The sequence below is a fragment of the Centruroides sculpturatus genome, unplaced genomic scaffold (assembly GCF_000671375.1).
Source record: "Centruroides sculpturatus isolate CEXI.00-Female unplaced genomic scaffold, Cexi_2.0 scaffold583, whole genome shotgun sequence".
Lineage (NCBI taxonomy): Eukaryota > Metazoa > Arthropoda > Arachnida > Scorpiones > Buthidae > Centruroides > Centruroides sculpturatus.
Window position 1 is genome coordinate 119,135 of NW_019384800.1, and position 18,842 is coordinate 137,976.

The following is an 18,842-nucleotide window of genomic DNA, read 5'->3' on the forward strand; positions in this document are numbered from 1 at the left end:
AAAAAACTTTAATTTTTAAAATTTAATTTCAAATATAAAATTTATATCTTATCCCGAATCTATGATAAATATCAATAAATTATGCATTTGTATAAAACCATATGAATGTAAAATTCATTATTATTCATAAAATGAATATAAATTATATATTCAATTATTTTATTATATATTTAATTTATTTGATTATTGTATCTAGTATAGAAAAAAATTATACATTCATATATAGTATATGAATATATAATTCATTAATATTTATAAATTATCATAGAATGGGAATAAGGTAACAATTTTATATTTGAAATTAATTTTATTTCATTTTATTATATTCCATTTAGTATGTTATAATATTTATATATACTTGTATATGTTTATAAAATTCTTTCCAATGCAGACATATTATAAATAATAACCGAATAAATAAAATATTTAGGAAAATTCTTGCTATATTATTTATAATTTTTATATGAATATTATAGTGCATATGAATATATAAATTTTTCCATAGCAGATATAACATAATTAAGTCAAATAAATTAATTATTTAAGAAAAATTTTTATATATTATTTATACAACTGAATATTATATTTTACAGTAGCAGACATAAATTTGAAAAAAATTATATATTGTTTCTCAACTTAAAGTATCCGCATGCAATAATAATCAGTACAGATTTTTGTGACATGTCTAGCCTCAGGATGCTTTCTTCTATTTTTATTCTAAACAGAAAATTTCTTGTTCGATACCGTTAAGAAAAATATATATAATCTCAACGGTTCTCTGAACATTTCACTATTGAAAAATGTCAAATGTATTTAATCAAAACTGAAAGTATTCATTAATATAAATTAAGTCATGAACAAATATTAATATGATAATATGTCAATTGTTGCGTATAATAATTATAATATGTAAAAATAATGAATAAAATTATCATATTGATGAAAATAATATCGAAAAGGTGAATATTATCATATGATACAATGTATTTTTTCTTGAAAGAATTTTATATTAAAGCCAAACACATATTATAATCAAACTTCGATTTAGCCCCACAATATTTTCGTTTCTGAAATTGGTATCGAATTGAGTGAGAAGTTAAACTGAAGTACAGTACTGTACAATCAAATCTCGATGTAGTGCCTTACTAAATAGCACAATCCTTAAAAAAACACTACTGAATACTTATGAACGAGTCTTCCTCATGAATATTAAATGTAAGATTTCGCATTGCAAATAATCTTATCACCAAATCACCTAGCTTTCAAACTCAAACTCGTGTATAGGCCTCATTACTAAACAATTTTTATTGAGTTACTTCAGTTTAGCCCTACACGCGATTTAGCGACAATTTCAGCGCTGGACAAATGCTACATCCAGTTCAGCCCTATCTCAAACAATAAGAATTATGTAGTCTACGCTAAAGTCTGAGTTGGGAAGTTTGAAAATCACATAGTTTCATGACGATAAAATTATTTGAAATACACATTCGTTTAATACATTTGATATTTCAAAGATACTGGAGGTTCTCTAATATCTGTGGACATCTTGCCCATAGATTTGTTCACGGGTATTCTGGCACTTTGACTGTGTTGCTATTTAAGGCGATGCTATATTCAGGTTTAGCTTTTACATAATTTATATAGGCTAATTTATAATCTATAAAATACATTTATTAAATAACTTTCTCCATGAGTATAATAATCACATTTAAAATCATCAATTAATAAAATTTTATGAATTTTGTATATAATTGAGGATATCATGGATGAAATGAAAGATGTTATGAAATAAAATTTAAAATGACAACATAAAATTATCTTTTACTACCGTTTAAAATATTATTCTAATCAAATTTTTGGTAAGTTACATAACTCAATTCATCATACAGTAAATTGTAATTGATAATTCCTACTGGAGAAATCTTTAAAGAAAATTACTTTCAGAACAATTATTATAATTTATTTTCAATCATTAATTTTCAGATACAATATATATTTACAAAATTTGTTTTTTAAATTCTCTTAAAAATTTAAATGATTGTTATCATTACTCATATTTAATTGTCTTCCATGCCATCTTACATTATTTTTAAAAAATATCTCAATTAACAGCATAATAAAGTGAATGTTTAAAACAATAAAATTCTGTAATATAATACTAAAAATGATATTTATTTTATATTAAAATTATAGAAAATATTCTTCATTATTATGTTTGTGTGTAATAAATCTTATTGATGAGTAATATAAAATAAACTGAATTATATAATTTGTTTATGTATTAATAAACTGTAACATTTACGAATTTACTCACGAAAACTGTTTAATGTCTAGCATAACATTAACTTACAAATACATAGCTCATAAGTACGTGTATATATCATAAAATGTAAAACATGCAGCTGTTGAATATCCTTCGAGGAAATAATTAAATCTGACTTTCATAAAATAGGCGGAACGTTATTCTTTTTTTTATTATTTAATTATATTAGGTTTACTATATTTTTACTTTAATCCATAAAATGGAATAGAGAAATGAATATTCGTAGAAAATTTCTAAAATAAATGTTGAAATTAATTTAATAGAAACTTATTAAAAATTTTATATACTGTTTATACACAAAATATTTGATAGATATTTTTATTTAATTTTTGAGTTATTTAAAAGTAATAAGAATAGAAAATCGTATCCTTATTTTCGAGATCGTTTCTTCAAATTTTTTTGTATAATTTATTAAAATTATTACAGTATTATCATAAGCTAAAAATTAGTTGAAATTCTGATACTAAAATATAAATTTGTTTAGCATTAGCATCTGCTTCGGTTTCCAACCGGTGAGTCGCGATCCCAAGGGAGTTCTTGAACTACATATTACGATCATTCAGTGTTGTAAGTGTTATCAATTAAAATAGGTTGAAAAACATTTTTTCATCATGTAATTTTCCTTTTTTCGCATTAATAAGACCATTTCTTGAATTAATTTCTTCCGAAAATTTTTTCTGATGACAATTTTCCTATTCCTGTTAATTTCTCATCACATTTTGTATTCACTTCATACAATTATGATCATTAAAAGATAATTACATTTCCATATAACTTTAATAGTTCAATAACTTTTCAGTTATCTGTAAAAAAGTGCTTAATTGTTTTACTTTTTTCTGATTATGATCACGAAATTCACTTCACTCTAACCTGAATTGATTCGTGAAGTTCTCATTATTTTTATTTTTATGGCTTTTTTTTCTAGTTTTATATAACTTACGCAACAAAACTCTAACATTTGAAGAAACGTTTATTTGTTTGTTGTATTCTTAGAATTTTCTATTTTGTACCAATCAACATTTTACTGATATTATTCTTTCCACTTACATAAATATGATGTAGCAATGTGATTTAGAAGAAAATAATTTAAATAATAAGAAATGAAAAAACAATGTTATTCTGGAGTTCGATTCAAACTTTATCTTTGCTTAATTTATATAAACAAGATAAATTATGCAATATAAATATATGTATATGTACTGTACTGTACAGTACATGTTCATTGACGTTAACAGTATAAAATTATTTGCATTATTTTTATTTGTTTTTCTAAAAATATATTGTATTAAATAAGTAAATGCATGTAAAAACTAGAAAATTTCTTCGAAATTATTAAATTTAATTTATTTAAATATTTCATATATATACACATTCAAATTCGATATAAATCCCTTCAAAACAACTCTACTGTCATAAAGGGCCACTAAATATTTATATTCCTCTTCCTTATAAATATTAAATATCAAACTTGTCAATAGCTGAAAATTACTAAATCTGTAATTTTACATTAAAAAAAGGTAATTTTATCATCAAATCAAGTAATTAAAATTCTCAAATTTAACATTATGTGCAGCCCTTATTATTACTTTATAGAGAATTTTTCTTGTGGAGACAATTGGATTTAGCACCACACTCGATTTAATGACAATTCCGGAGACAAACTAATGTGACGCTAAATCGAAGTCTGAATATATAGAATATTAAATGTAAGATTTCGCATTGCAAATAATCTTATCACCAAATCACCTAGCTTTCAAACTCAAACTCGTGTATAGGCCTCATTACTAAACAATTTTTATTGAGTTACTTCAGTTTAGCCCTACACGCGATTTAGCGACAATTTCAGCGCTGGACAAATGCTACATCCAGTTCAGCCCTATCTCAAACAATAAGAATTATGTAGTCTACGCTAAAGTCTGAGTTGGGAAGTTTGAAAATCACATAGTTTCATGACNATTAAAAACAATAAACCTACTACGAAAACCTGCACACTGATGTAATACTTCACTAATCTAAAAATACTCCTACAATACAGTAGAACTACACCGTGCTTGCATTTGATCTTGCAACCTTGATGTAATTCGCAAATACAAGTTACTAAAATTTAGTTTTATTCTTATATAAAACTTTAAGTATAAAAATACAAATTATATTATTTTAATTAATTAAGAACATATTTGAAATAAACAAAAACAACACCATTTTGAAAATTTAATGTAATTCAATGTAAAAGGAAAGACTTAATCAATATTATATTATATTATTGAAGTATTTTTATTTTTCTGCTGTCATTGCTTATCTAAACAGTAATAAATTCTATTTTATGTTCTGTAATACAGTACAACATCAGTCATGTAATTACTTGTTTCTCTTTTTTTCCGTTAAGTGTTCGTTGCACCTGATTTTTTTAAACACATTTTAACAGTGTTATACGTTATTAAATCGAATATATACGTTGTAATAAAAGTAATTTAGATGTAAAAAAATTAAAACTTTATATATATTTTAAGATAAATAAATAAAATTCCTTAAATTCTTTCACAAATCTCACATTGAATTTAATTTAAGGTCATTTTTTCTAATATATATATTATCAGTTTATGAAATTTCAGATAATTTATCGACTTATATGCCCTATACTTTTAAATTAAAAACTGAATATTATCAGACTTTTTTAATTTAAAAAAAATAAATAAATATAAAAATATAATAATTTTATGAAAATATCGAAAAAACACGCTTATTTCTTGCAATATGCACTTTTTTGCTATTTGTAAACTGCTATTGCCCAAGTGAATAATTTTGATATTCACTTCTCTACAGTTCTTTAGACTTCTATCGATTTTTTGATGCCTCGTTAGTTCACTCTTATCGATTTTGCGAAGGAAATTACTTGTAGATACTCTTTATAGCCATTCTCGTACATCTGATAGTATCGGTTATAATCCTACATCAATAACTGAGTTAGTGGATTTTTCAAAGATTTTTGAATCATTTTATTATCTTAGATTATATGGTAAATGTATAAACCATTAACAATATTTAATAAAGAAACAAGTAAAAACGTTAAGTGGGCAGTACATGTACATATATGGCTTTAAAAAAGGAGGGATGGACGAATAATAAAATTAAGATGAATCAATTATAAATAAGTTTATAATCTGATAAAGTTTTACAGTTTTAAAAATTAGATATACTAAAATCTTATATTTGTGATTAATAGTATAAAAGTTTATCGATTCAATTTAAACTAATGTAATTGAATTGACTCTACAACTAAATTCAGAACCGACGATTAAAATGTCAACAAATATCCTAAAATTATTATTGTATTCCAACAACTAAATACTCTTATTATCTATTTTCGTACATTTTGAAACATTACACTAATTAAAACTATTCATTTTGTCAATAATCGAGTCCTCTCTATTCACATTATAACAATACTCGAAGAAAGATTTATTTGTTCGAAACTAATTAAATTTACATTAAATTTGATGCGTATATTTTTAAGTTTACATTGGTTTAAAAAAAATACTGAATTGATAATTATATTGTATTTGATACCTTAAATACACCTTTAAATTTTAAAAATGTACTTTATCAATTTTAACTTAACAAGAGCGATAAGAAATTAATGTATCATGATCGAGACTTGAAGTTCTTGTGCAATAAAAAAAATGTAACAAGCTTATTGTTTAAATTAATTGTCATAAAATCTTTTATACTGAATTTTTCTTCTTCATATAACACTGTTACATTTATTTTATTACATATCGCCATGTTTTCGGGCTGCTTTGGAGGATATCAAACAAAATGACATGTGACAAAAGATTTTAAAATATATATAGAACTTTTAAAAGAATAAAATATATCATAAATTTATCCCAATCATATTTATAGAAAGAAAATAGAACTGAGGTTTTATATAAATGGATTATCAATCGTTTAAATTTAAATATATCCAATGTATTTCTCTTTATATATATATAAAGTCGTATCGATTGATGCAAGAATAACAAAATTACGAAGAATTTCCAACTTAGAATGACAGAAATGAATAAATAAATATCTTTTGAAGTTCATAAACTTATTTGTTTAACTTTAATTGATTCCTTTAAATCTTTCTGTAGATAATAATATACCAAATATATACAATATAATGCTTAGTAATTCGCAAAGTCATCGTTCTAGAATTCATGAATAATGTTCTTTCTATATTTGGATCGTTAAGAAAGTTCTGAAAACACCAGTGTTCTGTCATATTTGTTTTAGGGTGGTAATCCACACACAGAGAAAGCTGACAGGAAGAAATCTATTGCTTGTGTAAACAAGTAAAAACACAAGAACTAGCTTTACTTGATTTTGTTCAGGAATGCTTCCTGCATTCTCAAAATAAATTTGTATCTTGACATTCGTGATTGCTAATAATTACTGGTTTGTTGTGAAATGTATTTTCTTGCATTGGTTAGTTTTAGTTTTAGAAGAAAGTTCATACTTTTCTTTAAAAAGAAAGGGGGAAAATACATTTTTCAATTTATTAAGAACAGTAATTTAATATAAAGAAGACAAGTCAGTCTACAAAATAAATTACATTTTAAAAGTATTTATTAAATGATAAAACTCGTTCATTTGCCATTATACTCTTAATAATTGTAATTGTTCGTATAATAACAATTCAATGATCAATTCGAAATAAGTAAAGATAATTAAACATATTATATATTGAATTTGATTAATGAAAATGAATAAAGTTAACTAATTTTTAAATTATTTATTTATTAATGCTGATTCTTATCGTGCAGAAATAATCGTAAATTGGTTTAACCAACATTAAAAATTTAATCTTATTCTTAAATAGGGGCGTAGACAAAGCAATTTTTTGGAAAGTTTCGAAGACAAACTGCTTTTAGGATTCAACTTTAGCATTCCTTTCCCTTATATTATCGCACGAATATCTACAAGAAACTTTGTCTACGCCCGTTTGAGAATAAGGTTAAATTTTAATGCTGAATAGACTAGTTTAGGGCGATAAAGATCAATTTTATGTGATAAGGATCAGCATTAATATATAAATAATTTTAAAAATATTAGTTTCAAACTGAACAGTAATAGCAGCATTGTATTAATTAAGCTGTAACTTTTAATGTTTATTAATATATATATTCTGATCATTTATACAACTTTTTCAGGGAACAGATGTTAAATTTTGGATATATTTACTATAATTGTATTCTCAACGTATATTCTGCTCATTAAACTCCTTAAACTCTATATTATATGCTCCACACGTCGCACGATTATTATTATACCTTATACAGTTTACATAATGTTATCTATTAACAGCAAAGATACCCTTTTAGAATAAAGTTATAATTATGTATTTATTTAATGAGTTCAACAATAAAAAAAAAGATTAAAAATAGTAAAAAAAGCATTTATTCTTCTTTAGACTGTTACCAAAAAAACAACTGTTCAAAGCAATAATCTGATAACACAATAGTAATTATTTCATTTATAAGATATTAGTGACCCATTTCTCATTATGAGGTAAAGATAATTGATCATAAGTTTCTATTAATAGACGACAATTGACAATTCTCATATCAGATAACGAACTTTTTCTCGTCGTTGTCGTCCTAAGGAAAAAACTAAAGAAGAAAAAATAAGTTAATCATAAACTTTCATTTCTAGATAATGATAATTGCTTCGTGCATCTGATGATAATGAAAGTCCTTTTTTTTCTTTTTATTTTATATATATATTTTTTCTTTTATTAACAAATTGAGTTTCAACATATATACAATACATCATATTATTTGTGATCATTACCGTTTCCGGAGTTAAAGACAAATGTTTTATGTATACACTAGCAGGATATATTGTCCCACTTTTGTTTGTAGCAATTTAAAGAATTTATGCATTTCCCTAGTACAATAGAATTGTGCTTTTAAAATTGTTTTGGATAACAGTAGTAAACTATATTTAATAAATAAATCTCTGGTATTATAGCAGCGTTTTCCTTTTATATATTTTTTTTTTATTATTATTAAAAAGAGATTTACTCTAGAATTTTCTGTCTGTCTGTATGTTTTCGTTAAAAATCTCGAAAATCAATTTGAGATAGATACTTCAAACTTTCAAAATAGTTTTAAGGATCCTTATATAAAGTCTTTAGAGTGTAAATTACATCTTTGAATACTACTTCGGATGAAATTATATCTTTCATCCGAAAAGATTTTTAAAAAGGAAAAAAATTTTTAAAAATTCACTTGTAATTTTAAACAATACTATATTCTTTTAAAATAATTCAAAATTTATTTTTTTTAAATGTGAAACAATACTTTTAAAACCTTCAGAAACACTGTCACGTTCTCGAAAAATTACTAAAATAAAATTTAGATTATTACTGATCTATTTCTGGAATTTATAATAATTTAAAATTGTTTTTTTATGTTTTTAATATATGAATAATTTAATTCAATTCCCGATTTCCTTGGAATTTTTAAAATTTAATATTAAAAATTGCTTTCAAATAATTAACTTCTCTGACTTATTATTAGATAAAATGATCCGTTATTATTTTATTATAATCCTATAAGTTTAATATAAGATTTTGAATACTTTCCAAAATTCATTTGTAATTTAAACTTATTCCTGAATAATCGAATTTCATGTCGTTTCATATATAAATGTAATATTATTTAGCATTATTTAAGAAAAATAACATAAAAAAGTGCAATCTTTGATGTTTTCATTGGAGTAAATTTTCTTCGAAATCGAATCTTTTATGTTGACATTATAGAAATACTATAAAATAAAGAAAAATCTACCCTCATTCAGCAAGAAAAAAATTATTTCTGAATGCAAAGTTAATTTGGCATTCAAACGCTTTCAACTGTCAAAGGGATAAAATGTAGTGTACATTCGATTAAGATTTATTATCAACTTAGAAGGACTGATGTGTATATAATGCTTTATATTTGAAGATCATTGAGAGTAATAGAAATCATGATACGTGTTTCTTTTTATAGATTGAAACTCAAATAATATATATATGTATGCGTGTTTTATACTAACCAGAAATCTGAGCAGATTTTATGAATGTTTAGTTAAAATCATCACCAGCATTCCTGATAAAATTGCATGCATTTTTAGTGCCTATATACTGATATATATTTATTGACGGATCACTTACCGAATTTTTCATCTTTGCATCTTTCATATCTAAATCTATGTATTACTCCAGGAAATGAAGTACTATAAAAAAGACTATTACAAGCACATGATAAAAAAAAACTACATCCTACTTCTTTACATTTATATAAACTATCAATAATATCTGATCGATTTTATCGCCTTAGGATAATAAAGGTAATTTAAATATGAAAAATATAATTATTACAATAGTTATAGCCTATCCATGAATCTGACAAGTTCTTAATTGAGTTAATTAAAATTTATTTCTCTATTTGTTAAGTCATTTGAAATTTTAATAAATTTATTTTATTTTTATTAAAAATTTAAGTATAATAAATCTTTATTAAAAATCTTTTTTTAAATAAAAATTTATCACGCATTTGTTAACATATACAAATTCAACAATCTTTATTAATAAAGATTTTTATAAATGTTTTCATTAAAATTCATTCTCATATCTAGTTAATTATAGCATTAATTCATTTTTTAATTACATATTCAAATTATTAATTGTTAAATTAATATTTTCATCTCATTTTAAATAATGTAATCAATATTAATTAACATTTATTAAATTTTATAGAGTTCATTTATTGAACTCAATATTAGAACTGTATTTATAATAAAGACAATTTCTAACAAAAGGTATCATGATGTGAACAACATCTCTTAGGAAACAGCATCCTGTTGTAATCGGATAACACCAAAGAGATTTAAAGGAACTTTATCCACATCGACAAGTCATCCCACTTAGTTCACTGTTAAAGCTTAAGTCCGTAACTATATACCACAACGGCTATGTAACGGTGAATAATTAAATGCCTAATTAATCTGCATATTGTGTTAATGGTAGTAAGTGAGAAGTTTTTCCAAAAAAAAAAAAAACTGTTTACTACAACCTTCAATATTCAATTATAATATATATATAAAAAAACGTAACACATNAAGTAAATGCAAGACAGAAGATGATGGCATTTTATATAACGATGTTTTTAGAAAATTCTTTATTGATGGCCATATGGGTTGGATTAAGAGGTGATGTTAAATGGTTTCATTATCCTGTTATTGGAATAGTATGGGGTGGATTTGTTTTGGGAATTATATTTATGATATTATATTATTACTTCTTTCATATCAGACGATTAAAACATAATGTAGCTGTTGCATCTAATCCAGGTTCTGACTGTTCAGTTTGTCCGACAGGTTCTTGTGCCAATCATTCAGGTAGGACTAGTTCATATTATATCAGTGAACCTTCAGCTAGTGATACAGCTGGCGGAAATCACAAAACTGTGTACAAAACTCGTAACAGTGCCATTTTTCACACTGCCAATGCTCTTCAGAATGGTGTGACTAATATTCCAGGTGTTTTCAACTGTCGTTTAAATCCCGCTCTTAAGAGAAAGAAGAAGAAACCATCTACATTTGTGCCCCCACCACCTCCAGTAACATCTTTAGCAAGTAATGGTAAAACATCCAATGCTTTTTGGAAGAAAACATCACCAAAATCTGGTGGAAGTGATCACGAAAGTAGTGTGGGATCTCGAGTGAACATTCAACAGAAATTACAAGAGAAAAAACAACAGCAGCTTCAAGAATTAAAAGAAATTGAAGAGGAAATCAAACAAGGAAAATTAAAGAGGCCTCGCCCATTAGAAATTAGCGAACAAGGAACACTCAGGCAACCTGTTCCACAGTCAAAGAAGCAACCTTGGTTACGTCCAGAATCTCCATCTAGTGGAATTCAATCCCATCTTCCATATCAGTCCATAATTAGTCCATTAGCTACAACTGGTATTCGATTAAAAGCAAAACAGAGATCACAAACACCAGAAATATTACTTCTGCCTAATTTAATCGATAACAGTCGAATTTACTACGAATATCAAGAACCTCGTGCTTTATATTCAGTCGTACCTCGAATAAGTTTCCACCAAGCCTCCGACTTATCTAGTAACAGTAACATGTCAGGCGTATCTAGAAGTAAAGGTTGTGCTCGTAATAGAAACAAAAAAGAAGGATCTCAAGATCAACACGGTGCTATGTACAAATCATATCGTATTCCTTCAGATTTGGACAGCCAAATATCTCTTCCGAGATCATACACTCTTCCCAGGGAATTCCGTTACTATCGCCGTCCCAAGACAAGAAAGGCAATAAGGACCGAGCATTTCATAACATCGAACAATTCGAGCGACGGCGACGTCGATTCTGCAGACGAAAACGACGAAGACATCGTTTTCTCGAGCAGCAGAGTCACGGCACACATTCGCTTTCATCCTTACCCACAAACGTTCAGAAATTCAGCCCTGGGACAGCTCCACGAAACAAAACTATAAAACCAATTACTTTGATTAAATAATAATAATTTACGTAATTGTAATAAGATGTAATTAATTTTACAAACAATTGAAATCAAACAGGAGTTATTACAAGTGAATAAAGTGATAATTATCATAATCTACTGTATTAATAACAATTTTGTGGTTATTGCAAGTTGATTCCTGGTGAATTTTTAATAAGCTAAATATTTAAATTCTAATTTTCAATTTGTAAATATTGAACTTTATTCAACCTTTTTAATTTTAGTTTGCTGAAATTTGAGTGAAATTTAACTTTACTTATTAAAATTTATTATTAGTTAAATTTCATGTAAATTAAGAAAAAAAAGTTAAGTTTAGTTACTCAAGTATATCTGAAATTTTTTCAGTTATTGACATTTATTGATAATTTACTTTTAATTATTTAAATTTACTTTAAATTTAATTTTTAGTCACAAAATTTTAGTTTTACTTGAATATATGTAAAATTTTATTTTTAGTTATTCAAATACACTGTACTTCAAACTTGTATTTTTAATCATCAGATTTATTGAAATTTAGCTTTTGATCACAAAATTTTAATTTAGTTAATCAAGTGTATCTAAAATTGTACTTTCAGCTCCTCACTTATATTTAAAGCTTGAAATTATTCAAATTTATTGTAAAATTAATTTTACTTACTACAATTTATCGAAAATTTAATTTTAATTGCTTAACCTTACTTGAAATATGATTTATTGAAAGTTTTACCTTTAGCTACGAATATGCACCTGAAAGTTTGCTTTCATTTATTCAGAGATACTTCAAACTTGTAATTTTTGTAGATGTAGTGTATTTAAATTTCATTTTAATTAATGAAATTTATTGAAAATTTAATATGGAAGACTTTTTAACAATTCTTCATATTTTGTTCTGTTTTCCAAACTTCATAAAACATCTAGTTTTCCATAATTTCAATTACTTGGAATCTGACTTAATTATTCATATTAATTTGAAGGTTTAGTTTTAGTCAATCATATATATCTGAAATTATTTTTCAGCTATTCTCATATTATACAAACTTTTATTCAGATTTATTACAAATTAATTATTACATATATTAAAATATTAAATTTTTAATTATTCAGATTTCTTTGAAATTTTAGCTGATTTATTAATACTACATGTAGAGATCAGTTAACAGTATAAAATGTAATTTTCTACTGTATTTGCATTATTTTTATTTGTTTTTCTAAAAATATATTGTATTAAATAAGTAAATGCATGTAAAAACTAGAAAATTTCTTCGAAATTATTAAATTTAATTTATTTAAATATTTCATATATATACACATTCAAATTCGATATAAATCCCTTCAAAACAACTCTACTGTCATAAAGGGCCACTAAATATTTATATTCCTCTTCCTTATAAATATTAAATATCAAACTTGTCAATAGCTGAAAATTACTAAATCTGTAATTTTACATTAAAAAAAGGTAATTTTATCATCAAATCAAGTAATTAAAATTCTCAAATTTAACATTATGTGCAGCCCTTATTATTACTTTATAGAGAATTTTTCTTGTGGAGACAATTGGATTTAGCACCACACTCGATTTAATCACAATTCCGGAGACAAACTAATGTGACGCTAAATCGAAGTCTGAATATATACATATGTATAGAGTGAATAGAATTAGGGCTGTTGTTAAATTCTATCCAATTACATATCAAATAAAAAAAAATTCCATTTAAGAANAAGATTAATTTAATAATAAATTATGTAAAAATAAAAAATATTTTATTCAGTTTTATTAGAACACATTTAAATATTGCATTAAGTAATGAATGATTTAAAAGTATATAGGCACATATTTGCATTAAATAAAGATATATTTAAAAAATGAAATGAATAACAATATTAATGTACAGAATTCAATATAAAATTTTACTTAATCTATTTTATGAAAATAAAAATTTAAAAATTCATTAATTATCCCAAAAAATTTTTATTTTAAAGCTATGTTTAATTTAAAACATAGTTTTGCTTATCTAAATATTTTTATACCTTTACAGAATTTAGAAAGTTCTATTTACTAAATATTTACTGAATATATGTAAATTAATTTGTGTAGTTATTTTTACACAGTAAATAAAATATGTTTAAACGTTTTTAAATTTAAATTATAGTTTTATTTATTTAAATAAGTTCATATGTACAGTGCATATATATATAATGTATATTTGTATAAACACATGTATTAAACTCTTTATGGGATAGAACAATAAATAAAAATGAAGTAAAATTTTGTATTGTGAACTTTCTTACGTATAAAAATAGTTTCTCAGTTTTATTTGTTGTTTTATCTGACAAAATATTGTCTAAGAGTCATCTACTGAAATATTTTGAGATAGAAGTGTTTGAAGTGTGGACAGAGGTGACTTTGTTCAATGTAACTCGAGCTGTGGCTTTTAGAAGGCTGGTCACGCAATTTCGTCACGCAACCTATACTTTACGTCACGTTCCTATATTGTGCATTATTTTTCTATCAATCTTCATTTTATGAAGAATATCCTAATGCTGTCATTTTAATGAAAAGCATGTTTAGAATAATTTTAATATTTAAAATTTACTTTAAAAAAAAAATTTAAGTACGTAACTATTTCGAGAAATTCTAATAACAAAATGTCACGGAGTCGAATGTAAACTATAGTAATTGAAAGTTATCAGTTTAATTAATTAAACTTAAAACTTTGAATTAATTACAGAAAACAACATTCATTTATTATATTTAATCCCAATTTTAACAGAATTTTAGTAAATATATAAAATTTATATCAAGTCAATAATTAAGAATTTTTGAGTTACTGTTTATTAATTTAAAAAGATCAAATTAAATTAAATACTGAAATACATTATTTTTAATAATTTGAATTAAAGTATATTTAAAACAATTGAGTCTTGAAAACGTTTAAAATTTTTTTTCTTTACGATATATTTTAAAATAAATTCAAAATTCTACTAAAATAAATTTTCACGTTGAATAAAATTTTCATTTGTATATTCGATCAACCGACATTTTGTATTTGTATATTCGATCAACCGACATTTGTATATTATATAAGAAAAAGAAGCGAATATTTTTAACAAAAGTTCAAAGTTCATTCGGAGTATTTTTATAGCAAACTTGGTTCAAATTATAGACAGGCGGTTCAAAATTATAGATTGAAGATAATTATGAAGCTATGAAATTTTTATAATGGTTTTAAACTTTTTTATATTGATTATTCGATTTTGATGTTAAAAAATAATAATTTGAATAATTTGCTCTATTAAAATTAAAATTTTTATTTATACAAACTCATACAAAACGTCAGTATCAATGTTTTTCTTAATGAAAAATTACCAAGAGTATGTTATTTCTTTAATTTTATAATTAAAATATATTTATAAGCTTCACTTTAAGATATATAATTATCTTTTTAGTTTTCTTTTGACAGAAACGAGAAACTTTTGTAGCATTTCATAGAATTTTCGTGAAAGAAAATAAAGTTTTATTACTCATTGTAATGTCATTCTTACCTGCTTTACCCTCTATTGATTTTTTACGAATCTTTCTAAGACAGAACAAACATTAATTTTACAACAAAAATATGTCATATTTACTTTCTAGTATTTTTTTACTTGTATTCAATCTTTAACAAAATCCTTAAGTCATTCGAAGAAACAAAGTATCATAATGTATCACATAATTAATTAATTAACGTTATGTAATTTGAACATGAAACAAGATAAATCAATTTCCAGTCGTGTAAAATGGTGTACATTATGCTATTGTGATGTAAAATCACAAAAGTACTTTCAAAGAATACTTCAAAGACAATGCTATTGTATAGCAATAAAGTCGCAAAATAACTCAAAGAATTCTTTAAAGACAATACTATGGTATAAGCATAAAAATAACTGAAAGAATTCTTCGAAAATAATAGTATGGTATAGGTTAACATTACAAAATACTTCAACGAATACTTCGAACATACTGCTAAGGTAAACATATAAAATTAAAACACTGCAAAAAATGCTTCAGAGAGATGTTCTGTTATAGACGTAAAATCATAAAAATATTTCAAAGAACACTTGAAAGATAATGATATCATGGTATGGGTATAAAATACAGGAAAAAAATCAAAGAAAACCTTTTAAATCGAATTTTTCTTTTTTAAATTTGTTAGTATCAATCAGATATATATATTTGATATTAGTTTTGATCTATGACACATGAAATTTATCTCGAATGAAAGACCATTGTCAAAAGTTCTTCCATCTAAGTCGAATTCGACTTGTGTCTGTTCATCGATTGCGCCATCTGGTGTTACAGTGCAAGCTTTTCTTGTGTTAGATGTGCTGAGAATGACTAATGTAAAAAAACACGTTGAAGTTTAGTAACTTTTCTACCGGAAAATTTTCAGTCCTTTTCCTTTTGTAAGAACCATGCGGGTGTCCTTGAGTTTTTAAAAGTTTGCTTTAACTATTTTCAAACCGCTTTGCGATTTAAGTTACTTTTTTTCTTTTTATTTTCTTCTTAACTCGTTCTTATTGTACAGTTATAACCGCTTTATCGAATTTGCTATTTCAGCTGTGTGATGCTTGACACTCGAGATAGAATGCGGACACTAAACTGTTTCTATTAAAAGCATACACCGTACTGAACTAGAAACTAAAGTGTTTTTAAGACACTATTTTACGATCGTTCACTTTATTAAATATTCTCTTAACTTAAAATGAATAGAGTATAAGTTTAGTTAATGATTTTTTTTACTCTCTTTTAGCGAAAAAAACTGTAATAAACCATTAAATTCGAAATAATAATAAGTACTTAAGCTTAGATATTTATTTTCGCAAGATTTAACTTACGAAAGAGATTATTATGGTAATATGCCACAATTACTATGCTTAATTTTGTGATTTTATTTCTAAAATTAAAAATGCTCGCAGAAAATGTTTTCATCTTGATTTAAATTTTTTTTAATGTGTTCAATTGGATAAAGATTTTATTCTATTCAAAAAATCATAAAAATCACTTTCATAATATATATTTGACATTTCCTAACATTTGGTAAATATATGATGCTACTACGAGACTACTATTCCTGACATATCAAGATGAATTTATAATGTGTCATGAGAACTGAAGAGATTCGATTTTCGGAATTCTAGCTACTTTACTACAAAAAATATACATTCTAGACATAGTTTACAATGATTCTAATAGAATCAGAAAGGTAAGTTCTCATAAATGAAACAATGTTATATACTTATTGAAAAAAGTCATACATTTTACTTCTTTCTTGAACAAATTTTAATACATTATTATAATATTGAGTTTCATAATTCAATTATGGCAATTCTTTATAGGAATTTTTCATTTAAACAAATAAACTTTTAAGATTTTTCATCTTTAACATTATTAACATTTTTAAGCATAAATTTTATAAGTACACTGACGTGTCATGGATTTCTACGACTCTAACCAAATAAATTTTATAAGCTTATCCCATCACTTATCCTATACTAAAATATACATTTTTAAAAGAAATTGTATTTATTTAATGATCGAACACACTTAATATTAACCATTATATCAACAGATTTAAAAAAAAAATCATTTGGGGATTTAGACAAATTCTTCTCCTACAATTGGTTACACCAATCTAAAATACAGCAATATTAAACTTTTCACTACTTGTGAGAAAAAATATTGTGCTGAAAATAATTTAAAATTTTTATTATTTAATATTTTTGTAAAACAATCGTTATAAATATTTTTATTAGCTAGTTCTATAAATAAACTTAGCTTGGATCATATCAATAAAAAGAGGATAGTAAATACTCTCTCCCTTGGTTTCTACTCAACATTATATTTTTAGGTTATTTATATCTGATTTTCTCGATTTTTATGACTAGAAAAATCTGAATCTGAATAGATAATTTATCGTAAATTTTTTATTATTATTTTATTATATAAGGAAATCTAACTCTGTTACTATAGAAAATTTATTTTATCAATTGTTTAAATCAAGAGCAAGATAACACTTTTTTCTTAATTTTCCTTTAACCTACTGGAAAATAAAGAATTCGAATTAATTTAATTTTCGATAATTTCAAAATTATTCGATTAAAATGAATATTATTTTGACGATTAAAAAATAGGATATACTATTCTTTATTAACAGAAAGAACGAATTTAAATTTTTTTTTGTATGAGTCATTAGTTCATCCTGATCTAAACATATAGGAATGAATTAACTAATTTATATATATAGGAACAGGATTTTCCTGTTGGATACAGAATTGCTATTGAATACTTGGAAAAATACAGAATAAGAGCACATTCTCAATATTTACACTTTTATTTATATATATATATATATATCAATTCTACGTAAAGATATATGTGTAAAACTACAGGTGTATGAATATTTAAACACATAAAAATTCTCTCTTAATTAATTAATTAATGATAATTAATGGTATGAATATTAAAATATACAGCTATTAAATTGGTAGCTATTAAAATATATGCGTCAGTAATATCGAATACTCTTAAGTTGCTTAATGAATGAATATATATTTTTATACACGCAAATTTTTAAAAAATTATATATTAAATAAAAATAAAATAAAATAAAATTTTATTGTAGATTAAAATTGAGTTTAGCACCTAACACACACCAGTTGGACAGTTGGAACTAAGCCAGACTGTTTGTTTGATCAAGTCTCAAAGGAAAACTTGAACAAGGAAACTAAGCCATAGACAATCGTTAAGTGGATCTTCTTCACCTTTCTACAAAACTAAATCTATTTATAATATCCATAAATGACTCTTTGAAACACAATTATAAACATCTTTTTGATACTTTTCTTTTCAAAATATCTCCATTAAGAGAATAAATTACTTTCGAGATTTTAAAACATTACTGATTCTAATCTTTCGATGGAATTAAATCGAATCAA

At 24.4% G+C, this 18,842-nt stretch overlaps 1 protein-coding gene across 1 annotated transcript; it reads left to right on the plus strand.

The window, feature by feature from the left end:
* Window positions 1-10,369: 10,369 nt before the first annotated feature.
* Window positions 10,370-11,862, plus strand: LOC111629531. Its single transcript, XM_023373450.1, has 2 exons — window positions 10,370-10,379; window positions 10,472-11,862. Exons 1-2 carry the CDS (start codon window positions 10,370-10,372, stop codon window positions 11,860-11,862), a joined length of 1,401 nt encoding a protein of 466 aa, XP_023229218.1.
* The last annotated feature ends 6,980 nt before the right edge of the window (window positions 11,863-18,842 follow it).